This window comes from Microcaecilia unicolor, chromosome 4 (assembly GCF_901765095.1).
Source record: "Microcaecilia unicolor chromosome 4, aMicUni1.1, whole genome shotgun sequence".
Classification (NCBI taxonomy): Eukaryota; Metazoa; Chordata; class Amphibia; order Gymnophiona; family Siphonopidae; genus Microcaecilia; species Microcaecilia unicolor.
Window position 1 is genome coordinate 248420929 of NC_044034.1, and position 24759 is coordinate 248445687.

The 24759-nt window shown below is 40.1% G+C and overlaps 1 protein-coding gene across 1 annotated transcript in view; it reads right to left on the reverse strand.

Annotated features, from left to right (window-relative positions):
* Window positions 1-15401: 15401 nt before the first annotated feature.
* Window positions 15402-24759, reverse strand: part of MGAT4A (alpha-1,3-mannosyl-glycoprotein 4-beta-N-acetylglucosaminyltransferase A) — a 156312-nt gene continuing 146954 nt past the window's right edge. Inside the window, exons 14-15 of the mRNA XM_030201392.1 lie at window positions 23784-23896; window positions 15402-17281 (exon numbers count right to left, since the gene is read on the reverse strand). Coding sequence (XP_030057252.1) covers window positions 17255-17281; window positions 23784-23896 — 140 coding nt within the window. The 3' untranslated portion in view covers window positions 15402-17254. The remainder of the gene's footprint in view (window positions 17282-23783; window positions 23897-24759) is intronic.

Genomic DNA, 24759 nt, shown 5'->3' on the forward strand with positions numbered 1-24759 from the left:
TAAAACCAATAGTAGGAGCTCTGTACCCTGAAGCCAGAGCTGTGAAAGTAAATAATTCCCTTGCGCACCTCGTGTTAGTAGAGATGTTCTATAAGAAAGTCCTTTCCTAAACAAGACTGCTACCCTACCCCTCTTTCCCTGAGAAGCTGAATGTACTTCTCCCACCCGTGAACGTTGCAGTTCAGCATGTTCAGAGGCTGTCAGGCATGCCTCTTGCAAGCAAGCGATATCAATCTTGTGACACTTCAAAGGGGAGAGCATTTTTGAACGTTTCACCGGGGATGTTATGCCCCCCACATTCCACGATGCTATATGAGTAGGAATAGGAATGCTATAATGGGGGGAGGAGACAGGCTAAAATTTCCAACAGAACATTTCAAATCCCGACGCCCAGACTCACCTGGGTTTCTAATCTCTCTTTCACCCAACTCAAAATGTAGCATTAGAGGCCCCTGTACGGTCTTGCTGCCCAGAATGAATGTCAATATTATAAGATCGATACTCGAATGCCCAAGTGACCCACGAATTGCACTCCAAACTTTCCATTTATTTTTATTTATTTATTTATTGCATTTGAACCCCACATTATCCCACCGTTTTGCAGGCTCAATGTGGCTTACAGAGTAAGGTTATGATAAAATCAGTGCATGATTTAAATACAATTGATCATAAGCTGAGTTAAAGAGGATTTACATGTGCAGATATTGTACCCTAATCTTGCACCCACAAACATACTTCAAAAATGCATATATAAAAGAACACAAACCCATTTACCACCCCTCCTCCCCTTTCCCTCCTCCTCCAGTCCCTTAATCCCATTAAATCCCAATACCATTCACCCAGATTTAAGAAAATCTGGGGGAAATGCAAGAGACCACCGTTAATGCTAGGAACCCTCACCCCTCAATGAATATCCATTTGTAAGCTGTTTTACACACCCGAATATTGCCCCTCTTCAGGTTCAAAGCAGGCTAGAGAATGTTACCTGTAGTGTACATTTAGTCAACAGAAAATCATCATTCGGCATCAATTAGTTGTTTCTCAATAAGAATGGTTCTTACCTCTGCCAGTGTTTTGAAAGTTTGCCAGTGTCCCTGGAGTGAGATCTTTAATCGAGCTGGGTAGAACAGCATAAATCAGATTCCTTTTTTTATTAGAGCCATGCATAGTGGGTGAAACTTTCAGCGTTGTTCCTGCACCGCTGGGGAAAAATCAAGACTCATTAACCTTCATATGTAAAGCTCTCTTTTCTCAATCAGAATCCATGAAGGATTTCTAAGTTATGCCTGTAATTTAAAATTTTAACCATGACAACTCTTGGCTGATTGCGATCATCAGGAGGCCAGCCTACGCGGTGCGCCCGTTCAACGACTAAGGGGCCTTTGGAGTCAGAAAGTGCCAGTTCTTTTGCGAGCCAGCCTTCTAGCCAGGTAGCCAGATTTTGTTCCGCTTTTTTGTTCCGGAAGTGCTACAATGTGTAAATTGTTCCTTTGCGAACGATTCTCTAAGTACTCCAGTTTGTGAGAGTGTTCTGTGAGTTGCTGACACAAGCGATGGACTGCCGGGCCTTGCGCATGTGCATCATCTTCTAGTGCAGAGACTCGAGTTTCCAAGTTTCCTGTTCGGATAGCAAGGCTATCTAGCGAGGTTTGAAATATATCCAATTTGTTTGAAATCGCACCCCAGCGAGGCTCCAATGCCTTTTCTACTGCTGATGTTAGCTGAGAAAGTTGGGTGTCTGTAAACACTGCAGGCGTGGCAGTGGGAACCTCCACCATCTTGGACTCTCTGCTCCCAATTTTATTCTTCTCTTTTTTTTCGCAGATTTTTGCAACGTTGCTGAGGGAGACTTATCCAGATATTTGTCCATGCAGTTGACTATCAGGTGGTTGTCTGAATTCGGGTAACATACTTTTCGAAGCGTTAAAGTAGCATATTTAAGAGGCGAGGGTCTCGGAGCTACAGCTAGGCACTGCTGTCTTGCTCACTGCATTACGTGATTATCGCGGTTATGTTATATAATTAAGTCATGTATCAGTATAAACTTATTATGGTCGGATCTAGCATTTAGTAGGCCTACTTTTAGGCCTTAAGTTTCATCTACATGAACATTCACTTTTTTTAAAGGCTTGTGTGATATCAGATGCTTTTTTGTAATGTTTACGTGATTTAGGAAGAGAGCATAACGGCCTCTATTTGAGATTACTTCAATAGGTCTATACAAACATTTTGAAAAACATTCAAAGGATAAGCAAAGGAAGGTATGATGTGTGGAAAATTACCTTAATTTTACATAAAGCGTTAAAAGCTGTTCTTTCTAGACAATTTTTTTAGGTTATTATTCTTATTTTTTTCTATCGGTATGTTTGCTGATCTCCAGAGAGGGGCCATCAGGAATACTAGTAGAGTCTAAAGTGTTGTCTGTGTAGAGTCCCATGCAGTGTTTGGACCTCGGCTCACCTTCTGGTGACTCTATCATGCGCTCTGCCTGGCTCGGTCTGCATCAGAGTCATGGGGCTCCCCTCCGGTGCTGTTCCACCGAGGGCTAGACCAATTCTGCCATTTCCCTGCTGGATGCTCTGCTACCTTTACTCAAGGTGTGTGTGTGTGGGTGAGCAGGCCAGTCCTCCAAGGTGCCTTGACTCAGGCTCGTCTTTTCTCTGTGCTGCTCCTCCATATGGGGGGCAGTTCGCTTGGTCAATCGGGCTGGTGATTCTGGGCCCCATCTGGGTAGTCGGGCTCCCGGTGCTGGTCCGGTTGTTCCGCGGGTCATGGCTGTTTGAGGTTCAGTGCGGCGTTGTTCTATTCATCCACGTGGAAGACTGGCTCATTAGGATGGTTGGGTTGGCGATTCCGGACTTCGTTTGGCCTGCCGGGCTGGTGTGCTTGTGTTCTCAGCATTGGTCCAGAGGTTCCCTGGATCCTGTTTAACTGTCTCACTGATCTTGGGCCACTCTGGACTGCAGTTGGCATTGTTCTGTTTGTCCACGTGGAGAGCTGGCTTGCTTGGATAGTCAGGTTGGTGGTTATGGACTTCGTTGGGTTCTCAGCATTTGCCTGGAGGCTCCCTGGATACCGTCCAATGGGGTGGCTGTGCCAGCGATCTTGGACCGCAGCACTGGGACAGTATCGACTGCACCCTCAGGAGCTGGTCCTCAGGGGCGTCTGACCTATTCGGCCATCTTCAGCTTACTCCTATGACATTACTTATAATTTGTAATTGTAATAAAATTATGAAGACATTGCAAATTTTGCTTTGATGTGCCACAGGCACAGAGCAAACTTCAAAATATATTGAAAAATAAAGATTGAGAAGACCGAGTACAGGTTCAGGTTCTAGTTAAGTAATAACACAAAACTTTAGATATATGAAGCAGTGTAATTAACATCTTTACTGTTAACTAGGGCTGAATTTTGATTAAACATTTAATCATGATTAATCACACAATTAAAGGTATTTTTTCCCACTGCAGCTCCTTGTGACTGGGTAAGTCACTTAACACGCCATTGGCCCAGGTACAAATTAAGTACTTGTATATATGTAAACTGCTTTGATTGTAACCACAGAAAGGTGGTATAGCAAATCCCATCCCTTTCCCTAAAAAATTGATAATCTCTCTCCTTCCCACCCCCAGATCCAACATCTCACCCTTTCTCAACCCTCTCTCTCCTCTTCCTCCACATCCATTATTTGTTTCTTTCCTGGAGTCCACTATATATCTTTCTTTCCTCCCTCCCTCCTATTGTCCAACACCTCTACTTCCCTCCCCTCCTTCACCCCCATCAGCAGCAACACAAACTTGGTGGTGAGCAGTATCAAGCTTTTCTTGTGGCTTCTGGAGCCAGTTCTGCCTGTGGGTCTTCAGCTCACACTTCTCCTCCCACCCCCAGGGTTCGGTGTCTGCCCCTCTCAATCACTGTTCCCTTTAAACTGAGCAACAACCCTCCAAACTCATTGCTTCAATATTGTGTCAATTGCTAGAAATAGACAGGTTCCCTAAAGGCCTGCAGAGCTTGCATGTCCCTCATTATTGAAAATATAATGTTGAAACAGCATCCCCAACTGGCAGGACTGCAGATGGAGGATTCCTTCTCAGAGGGAACAGTCCTCTTAAGACCCCCGCTGGTCTATCTTAAAGGTGGTCTTCTGCTAGTCCCAGGAGTGGCAGTGTTGCACATATGCTGTCTGTGGCCTACTTTGAAGTTTTCCCTCTGGCTTGTCTCACCCAGACAGAAGCAGGATGTGATGTCAGAGGAGGTGGGAGGGCCAGAGGGAAAGCATTGGCCAGGCAGCATATGTGCAACACTGCCACTGGCGAGAATCAACATAAGACCACCTTTAAGGCAGACTGGTGCGGGGGGTGTGGGTGATGTTGAATCACGGATGGGGGGGGAAGGATGTCACATTGCACCAAGGTCATGTGTTGGGAGTGGAAGAGATGTTTGGTGGACACAGGAGACACCGCAATGTGATTAGTTTTTTTTAATTGCGATTAATTTTTAAAATCACAATTCATGATTTAATCCGTTTATTTATATTTTGCTATCCCGCAAATCAAGCAATATATCTATGCGGCTTACAATTCTAAAAATTCAAATAGGAGATAGAAAGCAAGAAAGAAAAAATAAATGGGAAAGAAAAGCAAGGAGGGAGAAACTACAGTAAATGACAGGCAAGATAGGGTTACAGTGGGGATAAGGGGGAAGGGGTAACACGTCTATGCTGGCTGGCAGGCCCATCCTGTTGGCAATCTACGTACGTAGAAAGGCATCCTCAAAAAGAAACATTTTGAGATTCACTTTAAATTTACCTAAAGAGGTCTGTGATCTGAGGTAGAGGGGCATAGCGTAGCATTCCATAAGTGGGACAAACAACTGAAAAAAAATGGACTCACGAGTAACATTATATCTAATATGGTGACAGGAGGTACAACTAGAAGGTGTTGGGATGAGCGGAGTGCACAAGAAGGAATATACAGGGTCAAAGCACGCACTAGGAAAGAGGGGGGTATCAAAGCTTTTAATTTTGAAAGCCAGAATTTTATAGGTAATTCTGTGTGTGATGGGTAACCAGTGGGGTTATGTGATCATAATTCTTTAATCCTGAAATTATTTTCAGGGAAATGTTCTTAATAAGTTGGAGACGATACAGATCTTTTTGCCTTAAACTTTTGTACAGTATACTGCAATTAAGAGAGGACAAGGGAATGAATTAGGATATTAAGGGCTGACGGATGAAAAAGTGATCTGATGGAACGTATTAACTGAAGTTTGAAGAAGCAATGTCAAATAAGGTATGAAAGTTGTGGTTGAAAGCTCAGGGTGTGATCAAGAAAGATACCGAGAAGTTTTAAGGAGGGACGTAGAGGGATCTACACACCACAAAGCATAATCGTTGCAGCAAGTGGGTGGTTGGGTGTCTTGGAGAATAGTAGTGCCTTGGATTTTTCAGGGTTGTTTCATTTCATTGTCATTAAGCCAGGTGGATACTTGTGTAAATTTGTCATTAAGGGCTTGGATCTGAGGATGACAGTATTTGGATGTCATCTGTATATATGAAACCTGTAAGTTCAATAGACTGGAGAAGAGTTAAGAGATGCCAGGAATATATTGAATAGTGTTGTTGCCAAAAATAATTGTGTTTAATCACCAAATTGTCCACTTCCATCAACACTTTCGTAGAGATCTGAGAAGGTGTAATTCTGATTCAATATTGTGTCAATCATGTTTGTTGTGGCATATTAGTGTAGAGAGCTGAAACATCCAAAGTAACCATAATGGTATTATCATGTGCTTCTGTAAACTCATTAAGCATTTGCAACACAGAACAATATTTGAATTATAAAGAACAAAGCTGGATATATAAATTAAATTCTGTAGAACCATTCAGTCTCAACAAAGAACTTGAATGGATGACATTGATCTGACCAGGATCTTGGACTGCATTTAAGACATAGTCATGTACCGGGCTTCAGGTTAAGAGCTGAAAGATGGTGTGGCCATTTTGACTAAAGGGAGCAGGTTGAAAATTCACCGAAGGACAAGGCAAGGTTTTTGGCTCATACAGCATGAAGAAGTTTGAATGATGAATATGCAATAATGTTTATTATTTGATTCATAGGGGACTGCCTTGAAACAGCTTAAGGTGAAACACGTATTGGCACTAATTCCCATTGCAAGAGAAAATGTTTAAGATAAGTACTTAATTTTTTTTTTACAAATAAAGTATGAAAATATAAAAAAAAGAGAAGTAAAAACAACAACAAAAGATCTTCAGACTGATGATATAAGGTATATACCTACTTCTAAAATGAGAGAAAAGTTATCCCAGTGGAAGTTCACCTCTGATGGTCCACTACCTAGTGAAAGTGTCATTAGAGAATATAGACTGCAGAATTATATGAATGTGATTATTTCAATTTATCTGCTGCTAATAAGGATTGCTAATTAAGGCCTATTGGATACTTATGGAAGTAAAACCAAGCTTGTGATTCCAATAGGAAGTCACTGAAGCAGAATGGTATGATCCACAAGATCAAACACAGTTGAGAAAACCAAGGAAAGAACAGTACTGAGCTTGCATGGTCTAAATGATAGCAAACATAAGTAGTAACTCTCAATAAGAATGTTTCTATAGTGTAATGTCTGAACTCAGTCTGGTTTGGGTGAAGTGTATTTGTTGTTTTCAATGAAATCAGTGAGTTGAGAATGTAAAATATATTCTGTAAGTTTAATGCATTAAATTGCAGAGTTAATTGTAACTAAAGTGTAGCCCTACTGTTAAATATTGGGCCCAAAATCTCCTATAAAAACTACTGAAATTGACTTATCAGGATATTCCCTGTTGTTTTACTACTGATGTGCGGTACAGTACCCCATCCACTCTAACAAGCATCTACAATATTCCTGGTATTGCATAGAAAGTTTTCAGGAACACATCTTGCAGCCCTATTTGGGTATATATGGTAGTTCCAACATTTACTCAATGAGTTAGAGTATAAAGTAGGAGTATGCAGGTAAAACTTTTAAATTATTTCATTTTTTTTCTCATTGTAGTGCTTTTAATTGCATTTTAGCATGCACTAATATGAAAGTGCGCATTAAAATTGAATAAATCATCAAAATGCTACTACTACTACTTATAACTTCTATAGCGCTACTAGACGTACGCAGCGCTGTACACTTGAACATGAAGAGACAGTCCCTGCTCAACAGAGCTTACAATCTAATTAGGCCAGACAAACAGGACAAACAAGAGATAAGGGAATATTAAAGTGAGGATGATAAAATAAGGGTTCTGAACAAGTGAACAAGAGTTAGGAGTTAAAAGCAGCATCAAAAAGGTGAGCTTTTAGCTTAGATTTGAAGACGGCCAGAGATGGAGCTTGACGTACCGGCTCAGGAAGTCTATTCCAGGCATAAGGTGCAGCAAGATAAAAGGAACAGAGTCTGGAGTTAGCAGTGGAGGACAAGGGTGCAGATAAGAGAGATTTACCCAGTAAACGGAGTTCCCGGGGAGGAATGTAGGGAGAGATGAGAATGGAGAGGTACTGAGGAGCTGCAGAGTGCATAGGTCAATAAGAGGAGTTTGAACTGTATGCGGAAACAGATAGGAAGCCAGTGAAGTGACTTGAAGAGAGGGCTAATATGAGCATAATGACACTGGCGGAATATTAGTCATGCAGCAGAATTTTGAACAGATTGAAGAGGAGAGAGATGGCTAAGTGGGAGACCTGTGAGAAGCAAGTTGCAACAGTCTAAGCGAGAGGTGATAAGAGTGTGGATGAGGGTTCTGGTAGCATGCTCAGAAAGGAAAGGGCGAATTTTGGTGATATTATAGAGAAAGAAACGACAGGTTTTAGCAGTCTGTTGAATATGTGCAGAAAAGGAGAGGGAGGAGTCGAAGATGACCCCAAGGTTACGAGCTGATGAGACAGGAAGGATGGGAGTGTTATCCACAGAAATAGAGAATGGGGGAGGAGGAGAGGTTGGTTTAGGGGGAAAGATAAGAAGCTCAGTCTTGGTCATGTTTAGTTTCAGATGGCGCTGAGACATCCAGGCAGCAATGTCAGTTAGGCAGGCTGGTACTTTGGCCTGGATTTCGGCTGAGATTTCTGGTGTGGAGAAGTAGATCTGGGAGTCATCAGCGTAAAGAAGATACTGAAAACCATGGGATGAGATCAGAGTACCAAGGGAAGAAGTATAGATGGAGAAAAGAAGAGGTCCCAGGACAGATCCCTGAGGTACACCAACTGACAGTGGGATAGAACTAGAAGAGGATCCACTAGAGTATACACTAAAGGTACGCTGGGAGAGATAAGAAGAAAACCAGGAAAGAACAGAGCCTTGAAATCCAAGTGAGGACAGCGTATCAAGGAGTAGGCTGTGATCAACAGTGTCAAAAGCAGCAGATAGATCGAGAAGGATGAGGATAGAATAGAGACCTTTGGATCTGGCCAGGAACAGATCATTGCAGACTTTAGCAAGTGCTGTTTCAGTTGAATGAAGGGGGCGAAAGCCAGATTGAAGTGGATCAAGAATAGCTTGAGATGAAAGAAAATCAAGGCAACGGCGGTGAACAGCACGTTCAAGTATCTAGGATAGGAAAGGGAGGAGGGAGGTGGGGCGATAGTTGGAAGGACAGGTAGGGTCCAATGAAGGTTTTTTAACGAGTGGTGTGACTATGGCATGTTTGAAGGCATCAGGAACAGTCGCAGTGGAAAGTGAAAGATTGAGGATATGACAGATAAAAGGGATGACAATAGGAGAGATAGTGTTAAGTAGATGGGTGGGAATAGGATCAGAGGAACAGGTAGTTTTGAGGAGAAAAGAAGATGTGTAGTTTCCTCTTCAGCGATTTCAGAAAAGGAAAAAAAGGAGGCAGGGATTGGAGGGTTGAGAGAATGAACCAAGGGAAGGAGAGGTGGACGTGACCTGGTTGAGAATTCAAGTTTAATCTTGTGAACCTTATGCAAACATATCCCTAGTGAAAATGAGAAACTCATGTCTAAGGTTTGGCAGACAGGCAGGTAGGTAAATGTTCTGAGCTAGTTCACATACCTCAGAATTTTAACAAGTGCTATATCTGTAAGCCATTGTAGTTTTCCAAGTAACATTAACTTACTAATATCAAAAGGCCAAGCCACTTCCAACTTCCATGAGCTAAGTCAAAGGAGAACTGGTCAGGCTACAGCATAAACCAGTGGCGTAGCCACAGGTGGGCCGGGACCCACCCACGTAGGGCTCAGGCCCACTCAACAGCAGTACACATTTAGTGGTAGCTGGTAGGGATCCCAAGCTCCGCCAGCTGAAGACCTCCTCCTGATGGTGCTCAAAACATTGCTCTCCACTTCAGAAGTCTGAGCTTCCTAAGCTGCCGGTACTGGCAGTTTTCAGTGCATGCCTGCAGCAGGCTGCCAAGGTAGAGAGCAGTGTTTTCCTGCCAGCTGAGATATTTTTTAAGTTGGTGGGGGAGGGGGGGAGAGAACACTTGTGCCCACCCACTTCTTGTCTAGGTCCACCCAAAATCTGCTGTCTGGCTACGCCCCTGGCATAAACCATGCAACATCTGAACAGTGTATTAAACTGAATATATCAGAGCTTTTCATACCTGTCTTGAGGACCTTACCGCCAATAAGGTTTTCAGTATAGCCACAATAAATATGCATGAGATAAATCTGCATGTACCTGACAACCAGCATATGCAAATTTCTCATGCATATTCATTGCAGTTATCCTGAAACTGGAGTGCCTTTGACAGGCTTGAAAAGCCCTCAATTATATAGCATATCATATAAAACAGTACACAAATGAATCTTTTAAAACATTTTTAGATACAGCTTTCCCTTTCAACACAAACTCTTTAAAAAGTGATGAAATATGTTTTTATAAAAAGTTTGATAATTGAGACCATTAGGCCACCTGAGGCAGGGGTCTCAGGCGGCACTCTTCAGAGGCAGTATTACCTTCCACCCTCACTTCCCCAACCCCTTTCCACCAATTTACCTTTTCTTTCTTGTTTTTCCAAAGGAGGCGGCAAAGATTCCCACACAGGCTGCCCTGCCCCACGTCTGAGGAAACAGGGAGTTATGTTAGAGACGCAGGCCACAGTAGAGAGAAGGGGCTGGGACCGGCGGCAGGACAGCCCCTGTGAACTGCTGCTGTATTTAGAAAAACGAGAAAGAAAAGGTGGAAGGGGGCTGGGGAACAAAGGAGGAGATGGCAGACCGTTGCGGGGGTGTATGTGGCAGTGGCAGCTCATTCCTCACCTCAGGGGGAGGGGGGGGGGGGGGGTGGCAGCAGCGGATTCCTTGCCTCAGGTTGTCTTGGGCCACCCCTGACCATAGATATTTTAATACTATCATGCACCTTTTGTCATTTAGTGCACTAGTAGTCAAACGGGGCCTCAGAGCTCCCTCTCTACTCCTGCCAGTCTGGTTTTAAGTAAACCCTTAATGAACATAACTTCAGAATATCCCTACTAAAATATGCATATTTATTAGGGATATCCTAGAAGCTTAATTAGCCGGGGGGGGGGGGGGGGATGTCCTCAGGGCTGATTTGGCACCGCAAAGGACTGTAGCAAAAAGATGAATCTCAGAGGGCCATATTCGGTTTCTCTTCAGTTTAACCTTAAAATGCAAATATTTTCATTAAAAAAAAAAATCCCAAAATCTTTACAGTTTCTGGTGAACAGAAATTTCATACTAAAAACCAAAGGCTGCCACTTTTCTAACCAGAATTTTAACAGAATTTCAGTGCCAGGTTTCCTATGTCAAAAAAATTACTTATTTGCTTCTCTGTATATTTTAAATTTAAATAATTAAAAAGCACAGAGTCACGTGATGCACTGTACGGGAGAGGCCACATCCCCTGTACGCTCTGAGGGCCTCCAAAGCTTTTTCCCCCATATTCAGCTTTTATATTACTATCCTCGTGGGAATCCCATTGTTAAGTGTGTGCTGGCCTATGGACAAATTTCTAAACAAAACCAGAATGACAATGTCCAACAAATCGTTGAGAAAGGTCACCCCACAGATGAAACCATGGCAGCGGGACCTTGCCATGCGGTGATGGAATTTTCACCTGTGGTATTAACAAAGCTTACCCCGGCGGTGGCCTCTGCCTCTTTGGAACCCCGGTTTGACAAACTCTTTTAAGGAGCAGCTTGAGACCCTGCACGTTCAGACGCAACAGCACTATGATTGGTTTGAGGACTTAGAAAACCACTTGAGGAGAAAATATCTGAGATTTGTCGTTTTTCTGGAATCTCTGAAGCCTTGCTTTTGTCTACTTTAGAAATCTGGATTTGCCAAGAGTTTTCCCTATTTGTTGGTATGGGGCCACTATTTCTGTATCAGGAACAGTGCGTAGGCTGTAGCTGTGATGGAGAGGAGTGGCCCAGACTCATTGTTGCAAAAGTTCACAATTACCAGACAAAAGTGGAAGTTCTAAAACAGTCGCGACTTAACAGAGACAAGTTATCTTATAAGGGTACCCGAATTCATGTGTTTCCAGGATTTTTCAATGGCACTAATGGACAAACATAAACGCTACCACCCGGTTTGCTTTGACTTGGTAGAGAGGAGCCTCCTCCTTCATGCTGTTAACATGACACTTGAGACTCATGCGAACAACACAACCAAAAATATGTTCTACTCCATGTGGAAACTGAAAAGAATAAGACCATTCCTTCCAAGATCTGTCTTCCGCAGACTAGTGCAATCACTCGTACTCAGTCATTTGGATTATTGCAACTCACTATAGGCGGGCTGCAAAGAACAAATACTGAGGAAACTTCAAACAGCCCAGAATACAGCAGCCAGACTCATCTTCGGAAAACCAAAATACGAAAGTGCAAGACCCTTACGGGAGAAACTACACTGGCTCCCACTCAAGGAACGTATCACTTTCAAAGTATGCACCTTAGTCCACAAAATCTTTCACGGTGAAGCCCCTGCATACGTCTGACTTAATAGACCTGCCACCCAGAAATGCTAGAAGATTGTCCCGAACCTTCCTCAATCTCCATTTCCCTAAGTGCAAAGGCATAAAATACAAAGTACTGCACGGATCAACCTTCGCTTACATGAGCACGCAATTCTGGAATACACTACCACGCAACCTGAAAACGATCTACGAACTAACCGACTTCCGCAAACTACTGAAGACTTATCTCTTTGAGAAAATCTACAGCAAGGATCAAAACACATGAAGTCCATACACACTCTCTTCTGAATTCTCTTCCCCTGTATCCTCAACTCTCTTAAAACTCTACCCACAGATAAAATTGTTAGACCTTTATGTTTCCCTTAATACTGTTTTATCGCCCCTCAACTCCCCATTGTTTTATTCCATTGTTCTATTCCCAAATGATATCCTGACTTTACTCTGTCTTCCCACAACTCTTCAAAATGTAACCCATAAGCGCACTGTAACAAATTGTATTTCCATCACTCATAATGTATTGTAAGCCACACTGAGCCCGCAAATAGGTGGGAAAATGTGGGATACAAATGTAAATAAATAAATAAAATAAAAAATTTTGCTTTCCCATTTTCAAGATCTCTGTGCTCAATGACCCTCGCCTTCTGTGGCAGAAATTTCTTCCCTGCTTGCTAAGGCACACTTACCTAGTTTAACACCAGACCCAGCGACACTGCTCAATGAACCTATTTTGGCAAAAGTGCTTCAGTCCGCCATTAAGTCTCAGAGAAGGTCTTTTACTAAGGTGCGCTGGCATTTTTAGTGCACGCTAAAAATAGGAATGCGCTAAATGCTACAGACACCAATGTATTCCTATGGGCGTCTCTAGCGTTTAGCGCACACCTATTTTTAGTACACGCCAAAAATGCCAGAGTACCTTAGTAAAAGACCCCCCTAAAAGATTTTTCGGCCCCTGGTAGTGATGGGCACTTGGGAGAATTTTATAAATATTTATAAACACGAGTGATGGGACCCCTTTTAAATTATTACAATGTGGTGGTGGAACATGGTCATTTTCCTTTACTTGATAATACCGCATTGATTACGTTAATCCCTAAACCTGGTAAACCCCGATATCAAGCAGAGTCTTATCGCTCCATCTCCCTTATTAATGTTCACATAAAGCTCCTCTCAAAAATACTGGCTGTTCGGTTGGCAGCTAATCTACCCTACCTTATAGGTCCTAAACAAGTTGGATTTGTTAAGGGTCAACAATCAGTCAATGTCCGTAAGGTTTTATCAGTTCTTGTCCATTGTCAGGACCATCAGGTGCCAGCTTTGGCTTTAGCCTTGATGCTGAGAAAGCATTTGACCAAGTTAGCTGGACGTTTATGCTTCAGATTTTACCTAGGTACGATCATCAGCGGCTGGTTTTTTGCAAGCCATTTGGACGTTATATACAGCCTCTGGTCCAGCTTTTGGTTAATGGTGGGAAAATGGCTTCATTTCCCATTAAGAGGGGTACCTGGCAGGGATGCCTGCTCCCCCCTCTTTTATTTATACTTAGCCTTGAGCCGTTGTTGCACCTCATAAATATGGATCCCCAAATTCCTGGAGTGCTAATCCATGACCATCACATCAAGGCCTTGGCCTACGCTGACAATCTTTTGATTATTTTGACTGAACCTCAAAGGATACTTCCACATCTGCTAGGGTGTCTTACAGACTATAGGGTTCTCTCAGGTTTTACTTTGAATCTGCTTAAATCGAAAACGCTACCTTTCTTAGCAGACGTTCACACAGGCTGACGGGGACATTTTCCCTTTCAGTGGGCCTTCCGATATTTGGGGGTCTTAATACCATATGATGTGAGTACTTCATATTCTCTTAACATTGCACCACTGATGAAAGAAACCTGACTGAAGTTGCATGTATGGAGACATTACCCTCTTTCTTTGTGGGGAAGGGTGGAATTGTACAATATGATACCGGTGCCTAAATGGCGTTATGTTTTTCAAATGCTACCTCTCTTTCTATATCACCATGATGAGAAGCTGTTAAATAGGGCACTGCAGAGTTATTTATGGCAGAGTAAGCATCCCTGAATGCCTATACATAAGTCAAGAGACCGAAGACAAACGGGGCATAGGGCTGCTTAGTCTGCATAGATTGACTGTTGCACTTGGGATGCAGCACATAAATGACTGGTATAGGGGTATGCAAGATTTTTCATTTACTAGCTTGGAAATTAAATGGGTCCCCCACATGCATATCAGTTATCAAGCGGGTTTTCCTCCTGGCATATTTTACAAACATCCTATTCCAAAAGTGGAAATAGATACTTGGAGATGGGTTTGTAAAATGTACCATTTTCCCCCTTCTGTTACCCCTTTTCCTCTCTATTATTGATAACCCTGAGTGGGTACTACAGTGTTTTCTACCTGGGCTAGAAAATGTATTAAACTATCTTTTACAGGTTGTTAATGAAGAGGGCAAAATGTATCTGACCTCTGACAGAAATATCACTCACCAACCATGATTTATTTTCATATTTGAAGTTACGACTGTATGATCAAGCTCTGGCCTGGGAGTATTTAACAGAAGAAGTTCAAGAGACTATTTCAGATGCTTACACGTTGGGTTCTCAGCAACAGGTTTCCTTAACGTTTCATCACAGGTATTAGCAGGACACTACGGAATATCTTGATTATCAGAACTTAGCTAAAGCCTGGAGCACAGACTTGCAGTTGGACATTATGCCTACTTTGTTGCAATCTTTTAGTTTGTCTACTTATTGAAAGACTATATCAGTGCCCCATCGTGAATTGTCCTATAAATTTGCTCTCTGTTTATACATTTCTCCCCATCAAGCGACTAAAGCTGGCTTCAGCACCACAGGAGGCTGTCCTAAATGCCACACCCCTGGGGCAAATGTTTTGGTCCTGTAAAGTGATGCAGAGTTTCTGGACAGCTATATTGTCAATCTTTCATCGCTTGAGATCCTCATCACTTCATCAATTTTTGTTGATTTTATTCAACTCCTATGATCATGACCCCTCTGCTGGGACCAAGGCTTTTCTTAGTATCACTATTTTGATGGCCTTGAAAGTGATTTTATTTGACTGGATATCTTCTGTAGCTCCATCTCTACAGTGCTGGCGGACTTATATTATTTATCAACTATGCATGGACTATCTTCAGATTACTACCGATTCATGAGGACTCAGGTTTTGTTCTATAAGGGAACCCTTTTGGAACACAATAGCCTACTCAAGCCCGAAGCCAGATTGTTGAACATATAAAACTCTCTCAATGCCTGTTCAAAATTGAATTTTTTCTTGTTTGCCATGGTGCTGCTGGGACGGGGGGATGGAGATTAGGAAGGGTGGGTGAAATACCTTTGTGTACTGTTGCTCCTATTCAGTTGTTTATGATCTGTAACTGAGTAAGCATTTCATTTGTATGGAACAGTTCACTTTGTTTAATAATCATGATTTAAACAATTAAAAAGCACAAATATGTCACAATTAACACAAGAACAAAATTATATGAACTATGTGTGACCTGTTAGATGTGATATCTAGATTACATTCTTTCTTAAGGGGAAAATTTTTCAGAAAAAGGAAATTTAACCAAGAAATTCAATGCAACCTGTGCAAGATGGGAGTTCAAAGTAGTTTTTGTTTTAAATAAAGTGCTGTGTTTTATGAGAATACATATGGAAAGTTACCAGATCTGTGCCAAATGCAGCTTAAACACATTTTTGACAAATGTTAAAACATTTTGAGCAGTATGAAGATAAAATGAAGGAGCTTGGAAGTGCACACCAGTGACAATGAAAAATAGATGCTATTAATTCAAGGACGAAAAATTGCTGTTGATGTAAGAATGCCCTATGTACGCTCCTGCATATTTAGCTGTTAGAATGCTTGATCAAAGAGCAAACGGGAACATGCTCTCAATAGAGGAGGTTCAAAATCCTATTTACAGATTTACTATAAAGTACTAATATATTAGGTGCCAATTGCAAATCATGAAAACACATTCTAACATTTAATTGCTTACAAAGTGCTTCAAAATATATTCTAAATTTAATCACTAAGCAAGTATTTTATTTAAAAAAATCTTCATGTGTCACCATCAGTGAGGATGTTGCTAAGTATGACAAACTTGAAGTAGGATAATGTTCCATAAACCCCTGAAATTTAAGGCATGTTTTGCCTACGCCTTCAAAAATAAGTTCTCTTTAGTACTACAAAAGTCCTTCAAAAACCATGAGTTTACAGTGGCAGTATTAAAACATGATAAGTTATGGTTTGCAATACTAGTACAGTATTTCTAAGCCAACATATTACATAGAAAGGTAAACAAAAAGGATCATAGGAAAATTCTCAGTTTTAAAACTTTTCTGCATAAAAATATGCATTTTAATGCATCTTAATAAATAACCTTTGTGTGTGTATTTATATACATATTTATATATGTATCTATATCCCTGATAATCTATTATAGAGGGTAATGCAATAGCAAAATAAATGGAATTTCAAAGCACCCTCTTCATAATGTTTTTAGCAATAATTATAGTTTTTTCATCTTTAAGGATTCTAATAATATGTACAACTTTATCATTCATATTCTAAACATAGTACAGGTAAATGAAAGGGCACCACTACCTTTGAATGTTTGCAGCCGATTGGAAAATTTGAGCAACTCACTAAAGGCTGGGAGAATCCACTTTTTAGCTGATCAGAAACTGAAGTCCTTATGCAGCTGGCAGTGTATGCTGACTACACAAGTTCTTTTTATTTATAAAAAACAACACACTGTCCTGCATGTGGAGTGCCAAAGTTCTGGTTGTATAAATCACTATAAGGACAGAAGTTATCCATCAGAAGCACAGCAAAATTAGAGGCATAGTGGGGCCAGTGCTTAAAGTTACACAGAGAGTGGCAAAATTCAGCCACACTCCATATAATTAAAACATGTAACTGGTGTGGTCAAATAGCAGGTATAACTTTCAACTATCCATCTGGTGGCAGTTAGGTTTACCACTGCTGAATCTTTGTATATTTATATGGAAAACTTCAGTTTATACAGCCAGTGGTTCTCTGAATATTTGTTATCTAATTTCAGTTTTCAAAACAATCTGAAATACTGCAATCTTATCTACAGTAGATTCCACAAGAGGTAGAGTCCATGTGAAATGCAAAAAAGAACTACAACAAAGCACAACCTTCCATTTTCAGTTTAGTAGTAAGTGACTTGTAGGGGGAATAATGTTTTACAGGGTTGCTTTTGCAGAAATATTCTTCTTCCAAATGATTCTCGATCAGTTTGCTGCTTTCTTAATATGTATCTAAAACGCAGAAAACACAAAGAATTAAGAAGCAAATGACTTACGTGTATCAAAATAGTTTAAATACTAAGGAAAGAACTACACTGCAATTTTTAACAGGTGCTGTTTTTTCTCCAAAACTGGTTTCATGGTTGCTCATGTAATTCATCTGCCACTACAGTATTCAAAATGGTTACAAGGTGTTATGACCACCCATTACAACAGGATGATGCCACCTGTTGACTACTGGTGGTATGATAGCTCAAAATGATCTCCCCCTGAACCCCCAATTTCTTGGCTAGATGATTATGTTTTATGTACAAATATTCGGGGGTTCAATGTTTTATAAATCTTGAAATCTTTGTTTCTATAGGTTGAATAACTTGGAAGATAAAATCTGCATAGGTAGACAAAACATTTGAAAGATATCTTTTAGCGGAAAAATGCCAATAAGCTTATATTCCGCCATCACCTATCCAGTTTGCTGCAGATTATATATTACACATGCCTAACAAATTCACAATAGTGTATCAATTAAAATTTATCTAAAACAAATTTCTTAAATAAAAATGTTTTCAATGCTTTCCTAAATACCATATAATCACTAATCTTCTTAATATCTAAAGGCAAAGTATTCCATATCAATGGGGCTTGATAACGTAAAGTAGTAGTTAACTGTTTAGAAAGTTTCACATTCTTAATTTTGGAAGGAAGTAACCCTCATCCCAGTTGATAATTGTAAATGGGACAGCATGCAGGATGGTGCAAGACCATAAAGAATTTTGTGAATCATCCTACAAAGCTTAAATTGAACCCGAGCCATAACTGGTAACAAAGTTTAAGAAAAAATGGAGTTACACTATCAAATTTCGAGATAGTATATAAAAATCAACAAAACAGCAGTTTTTTTTTCTTTAAAGAAGTGCAGAACAGCCTAAATACACTACATTGCAATACACAAAAAGTAGCACATATGAGCTTATCTTGTTGGGCAGACTGGATGGACCAAGCAGGTCTTTTTCTGCCGTCATCTACTATGCTACTATGAGGCTCATTTTCAACGCACTTAGACTTACAAAGTTCCGGCGTATAAACGCCTACATCAGGGGTCAAAGGACTCCTATAAATCAGCTAATTGACTAGTGGACAAGGATGTGGAATAAACAATCAGGATATATTTCCTTCCGCTGGATGGTAGATTTGAATAGCATCCACGCCTGATGTAGATTTTAGACTTTGCAGCTACTTCTTTACGTTTGTTTTACCGTTCTTCTGATTTTATCACACTCTCCTTTTTGAAGGTTAAATGTTAATGTATTGGATTTCCTGTATGCACTTACTCCAGGGATTATATCAAATCTGATCATGTTATGATCACTTTTATCAAGTGCCCCAACACTATTACCTCCCACACCAGATTATGCGCTTCACTAAGGACTAGATCTAGAATTGTTCCCCCTCTTTTTGGTTGCTGAACCAGCTGCTCCATAAAGCAGTCCTTCATTTCATCAAGGAATTTTATCTCCCTAAAATACTCTGTTACATTTATCCAGTCAATATCAGGAAATTTGAAATCATCATTATTGTGTTCCCCAGTTTGTTAGCCTCCCTAATTTGATATCTGTATGTTCATCCTGGCCAGGAGGATGGTAGTACACACATCAATGGCTTTTCCCCTTTACACATGGATTTTCTATCCATAGGGATTCCAAGATTAGTTTTGTGTCATGTAGAATTTTTAGTCTATTCAAGGCCCTCCCTTAGCATATGAGGCTACCCCCTCCACCAATTTGATCCACCCTTCCACCAGGTCTCAGAGATGCCTACCATATCTATCTTTTAATTTAGTACAACAAATTCTAACTCTCCCATCTTAGCTCTTAGGCTTATAGCATTAGCATGCAAACGTTCCAAACAATGTTGTTTGTTCCTAATTACAACTTGCTCAGCAAATGACAGTGAATTTACAATCTTTAAAATCTGTCTGCTCTCTCTATTGTAACCTCATTATCGGGATGCCCTATCCTTCCTGTTTTGGTGATATCTTGAGCACCTGCCCTTCTCCCCTCCCCGCTTCCATCCAGCGTCTGCCCCCTCCCCCTTCCCAAACCAGCAGTAGCAGCAAAACAAAAGAGCCATCGTGGGACTTCACCGTACCATACCTGTGGCTGCAGGCTCTGACCCGGAAAAAGTAGTGACATAGGAGACGGACCAGCAGCCACGGGTATGTACAGTAAGGTCCCGCCATGGCTGTATTTTGTTTTGCCACTGCTGCTGGTTTGGGAAAACTGTAGCAGTTGGAGGGTGGTAGGGCGGTGTGGTCGGTAGAGCAGGTGCTGCTGGCTGCGTAGTGGACTACAACTGCTGCGCAGTCTCTTATTAATAGGTGCGTGGTTGAGCAGCCATGCAGCTTTGAGTGAACAGTGCCTGAAAATGGTATTAAAAAGGAGTGTGCTAAACCTAAATTACATAGAAAAGTATTAGTATCATAGCAATGTTATTTAAATGTTCTAATTGTGTGCATATTAGATATTCCATCACTATTATGCTTATATTGTATTATACCTCTGTGATTTGAATTTCAGGGCTGTTAAATATGTATATTTTTGAACCTGTTTTATGGTAGTCATATTATTAGGTTTCATATTACTGTTTTCAAGTTTTCCTCTTTCATTGTATTTACGTTTATACTTATTTTACTATTGTTATACTGTTAACAAAATTGTTTTATGTTAAACTGTATACCACCTTGGGTGAATCTCTTCATAAAGGCAGTTAATAAATCCCAAATCCCAGTATATATTTCCAACTTATCAGAACATATGTAAACCAACAATAAAAAAAAAAAGAGTCTGTATTAGTTACACCAACTCTATGATTCAATTTTGTTTTGTTATTATATTTATCCTTGATCCAATACAACAGATATGCTTATGAGGTTGTATTGAATGTCTGTGTATATTACAGTCTATGCTTATCTGTGTCCCCTAAATTATAGCTTTGCAATGACTGAACCTAGGTGTGTCAAACTGTGTGGAGGTAGGTCCTTGGTGGCATACTGGGCTCCAAAATTGGGGAGGGATCTGACAGGGGGATTTTCTAGTTTTCTCATAAATGTATTTTCTCCTCTTACAACCTTGAAATGGATGGACCTAGCTCTATCACACTTTGGGAGTAGGGAAACATCAGAGGTTTCCACTTTTCAAAGTTGGTGAGTGAGGGAGCAAAGTTGACACTTTTAGAAAAGAAATGGATAAGCGGCTGAACTGAGGTTACCTAAAACATCACGCTTTCTACTTGCTTTAATTCAAGTATCAATTTGACATTTATTTACAAAAACAATTCATGGAATCTTTGATTGCCATTTCAAACAAGAGGATAAATAAGATTTGCCTGTGTCAGGAGAAGGTATTATTGAACCTTTATCTTTTCTGAGATTTTCAAATGACTTAATAGGAGATCCTTTCCTTTATGAAAAAAGAAATGGACAGCAACCACAAAGACTTCAATTCTTCACCGAAAGCAGGGTGAATGTATTCCAATACAATTTTAGAGGGAGAGTATACAAATTTAATAAATGAAAATACGACTCCCAGGAGACGATTCAAGATGGCGGCGTAACAGGCAGCGCCTAAAAGTCGCTCTGAGAACCAGCCCGGGAGAAAACTATTGCGGACAATATGCCCCATACTAAAAGGAAGGGGTTGACGAGGATAGTTCCCCCACCTACCTCGACTCCTTCATTGCCTCGGACGGGACTAGAACGTTTTTTCAGCCCGATTTCCCAAACAAGCAGAGATGTGGATCCCATAGCGGGGCTCCTTGGGGAAGTGGAGGTCCCGCTGGGAGAGGATGTATCTCTTTCTCCACCATCTACTTGTAAACCTCCCTGCCCAGCATCGATGGCGAGTACCGATGTGGATCAACGCCCTACCGGAAGTGTATCGGGTGAGATCCACGGTGAGGGTCGGGAAGTTCCACAGAAGACGCTGGGAGCAGAGGTCGTAGGAACCTCAAGGAAAACGCAGGAGGTAAATCTTGAAATGATTTGGGTAAAGCTGAACAGAATGGATATGACTTTACAACAAACATCGGGTGAAGTCAGTAACTTTAATAAGAGATTTGGTGAGTTAAATGCAAAGGTAGACCTGCTAAAAGAAGAAACAGCTGAAAAACTGACTGTTATTCAAAAGAATGTAAACTCTTTACAAGAATTTAAAATAAATGTGGTGAAAGATAATGTTGAACTTCGGAGACGAATGGAACAAGTTGAAAACTTTAATAGAAGGCTAAATCTACGTTTACTGAATTTTCCCAAACTCCTAGGGATTACTCCTCTAGATCTATTTAAGAGATATTTGAACGAGGTGTTGAAAATGCCTCTGGAAGCTATACCGCCTGTTAATAAGTTATATTATATTCCTACTCCTAAAGGAGAGATTGGGAAAACTCAAGAAGCTCAACTTATGAATATAGATCCTGGAAACATTTCAGCTATACTTGAACAAACACTTGATGAGACAACAGAAAGGTCTACATTGATAGTGTCTTTAATATTTGAACAGGACTTGAATAACATAATGAAACAGTATTTTAAGAATTTAAAAACCTGTTTTGGGGGTATTAAGGTACAGATTTTTCCTGATGTTACAAAATCAACTCAGCAGAGGAGGAAAGCCTTTTTGGCATTGAAATCAAGAACTGTTGAGATAGGAGGGATGTTTTTCCTGGCCTATCCATGCAAGTGCCTTGTGAGACTGGGTCAGGTTAAATATACATTTTTTTCACCAGAAGCTCTTAAATCTTTTCTAGATTCTAAACAATTGTAATACTACAAGGGAATATTACGCCACCTAATTATTTTTTGTGAATTATTGTTATATTTTCCCCATAACTCTTTTCGTCTCCTTCAAAAATGAGGTCTAAGGAAGCAATAATTATCATAATTAATTAAGAAATTATACTATTTTTGAAGTAGATTTACTTCTGTAAGAAGTTTGCTTAAGGAATGTTATTATTTCTGTATAAATTTTATGGCTGTATTTCAATAACAAGTATATTCTTGTTAAAATGTAAAAATTTAATAAACAAATTGAAACATAAATGAAAATACATCTGATGTTTCAACTACTGTTTGCTAACTCATTAGTATATCGGTATTTAGATACTTAAGGAATTAACTATTCAGTTCTGCATCCCATTTTGATCTTCTTTAATTTGGTTTTATGTAGAAAAAAGTATCAGATAAATTGTAAATAACATGTATTGGACTAATTTGATAAATATTTTTCAAGAACTAAGACTCTTATGAGAACAGTGAATAAATAAATAAATAGATTAACTACACCACTTCGCCAATCTACCCTGTTCCCAATGTCATTTCTCTATAACTATCTGCTTAGATCTTTATCTTTCTTCTCATCCTCAATCCTGTTACATTACCAATTGTATCTGATATCCTGGAATGGCGTTGCCATAACAGATCTCTGTAAGCCATATTGAGCCTGCAAATAGGTGGGAAAATGTGGGATACAAAAGCAATAAATAATAAACCCAGTGTACCTGTACTTAAAATCAAGCCAGCTTCCAGATACCATTAGCTTCAGTAAATGGACTGGGGGTAGAGATGGGATAAAGATGTTTGATGAAGGCTGTCAAATTTTACCATTCCAAGGTGCCTAACCAATATTGGCTGAGAAAACAATTGGCCTTAAGCCCTTCCATGCTTGTTTCAAAATGTTTTTTTAAGTTTGTGTGTACTTCTAAAACTCCTTAAAGTACATAAGTATTGTCACACTGGGACAGACCAAAGGTCCATGAAGCCTAGCATCCTGTTTCTAACAGTGGCCAATCCAGGTCAAAAATACATGGCAAGATCCTGAAAAGGTTCAATATATTTTATGCTGCTTATCCCAGAAATAAGCAGTGGATTTTCCCCAAGTCAATTTAGGAAGCTGTCCAGACCTTTTTTAAACCCCGCTAAGCTAACCTCCTTTACCACATTCTCTGGTATTTTCCCTTCAGAAACGTTCACCTGAGGTGTCACATTTCTCTGTAGGTTTTCACTTGTCCTTAAGTTCTGGCTTGTTTCATTGGTATAGTATCCTTGACATTTTTTGAATTGGATTATGTATACTCATTCATGTAGGAGCATGAATGGGAACCACTTATGCTGAATATCCTTCCTATGTTGTAACCTAAGGATCTTGTGATATATGCTGGTTTAATATGCATCATTGTACAATATGCTGCAGGCTTTTGTGTTTTTGCTGTTTGAGTTTGACACTTCATAGGGCTGTTTCAGATCAGGTGGTTGCTAGATAGCTAAAACTAAAGGAGCCAAAAGATATTTAAGACTATTTAAGACTACTAACACAGCAAGCACAATAGTTTACAAATTCCTTACTTGTTGCTGAGTTTTGCCTAATTAAACACAGTACTGAGTTCAGGTTTCCACCTGTTTCTAGTGTATCAAAGGATACATATTCATACAACAACAAAGGTTTTTGACAGTGCATCTTACCTCATTGAGGATTGCCCAGACACCAGAATTTTGTAAAACGGAAAGCCGTAATGCTACAACAGGATTTAGGCGTGGATTAATGGCTCCTTCTGCTACTCCATTTTCAAATTTACCTTTAAAAGGAACACAAAATAAATTGAAAAAAGTAGACAATATTTCTAGTAATCTTCAGATGCAGGTACTACATCAAAAGGATTAAGAAGAGCAGTATTAGAGCTACAATCTAACAGCATGGGTTCCTAACCTTTTTTTGGTTCCCACACCACTTTAACTGATCAATGAAACCCTCACACCCTCTTCTTAAAGCACGTGTCCACTAGTGACTGACAGCCACATATGTTGCAAACAGTGGTAAAGAGCTAACATGTCACTAAAATTACAATAGTACACAGTTATAACTATCCTATTAACTGCCTTCATTCTCTCTGAAAAGTCAATAAAATTGCCTCAGATTTCAAGACTCTTCTCAATACCCCATTTGACCTCTTCCTGAACCCCTAAGGGATGTGGGCATCACTAGTGAAAAAACCCTGGCATTGAGCATATTCTTGGATCCAATAAGTTTGATGACTTCCTAAAGAAACTGCAACAAAATAACAAAACTAAGTTAATGTCAAGATTCAGCCATTCTTCTGTAGATGGCTGAATGAGCATAAAAATGAATGTTTTTACATTGCCATTATGTTCTACAATTGATTTGGTTACAATTCCCTTAAGTAGCATAGATTCTTTCTACTTTAGGGGATCCTGCTAGGTATCTGTAACCTGGATTAGACACTACTGAGAGACTCCTGAGAAAACTAAACAGTCATGGAATAGGAGGCAAGGTTCTGGTGTGGATTAGGAATTGGTTATTGGACAGAAAACAAAGAGTAGGGTTAAATGGTCATTTCTCTCAATGGATGAGGGTGAATAGTGGAGTGCCGCAGGGATATGTACTGAGATCGGTGATATTTAACATATTTATAAATGACAT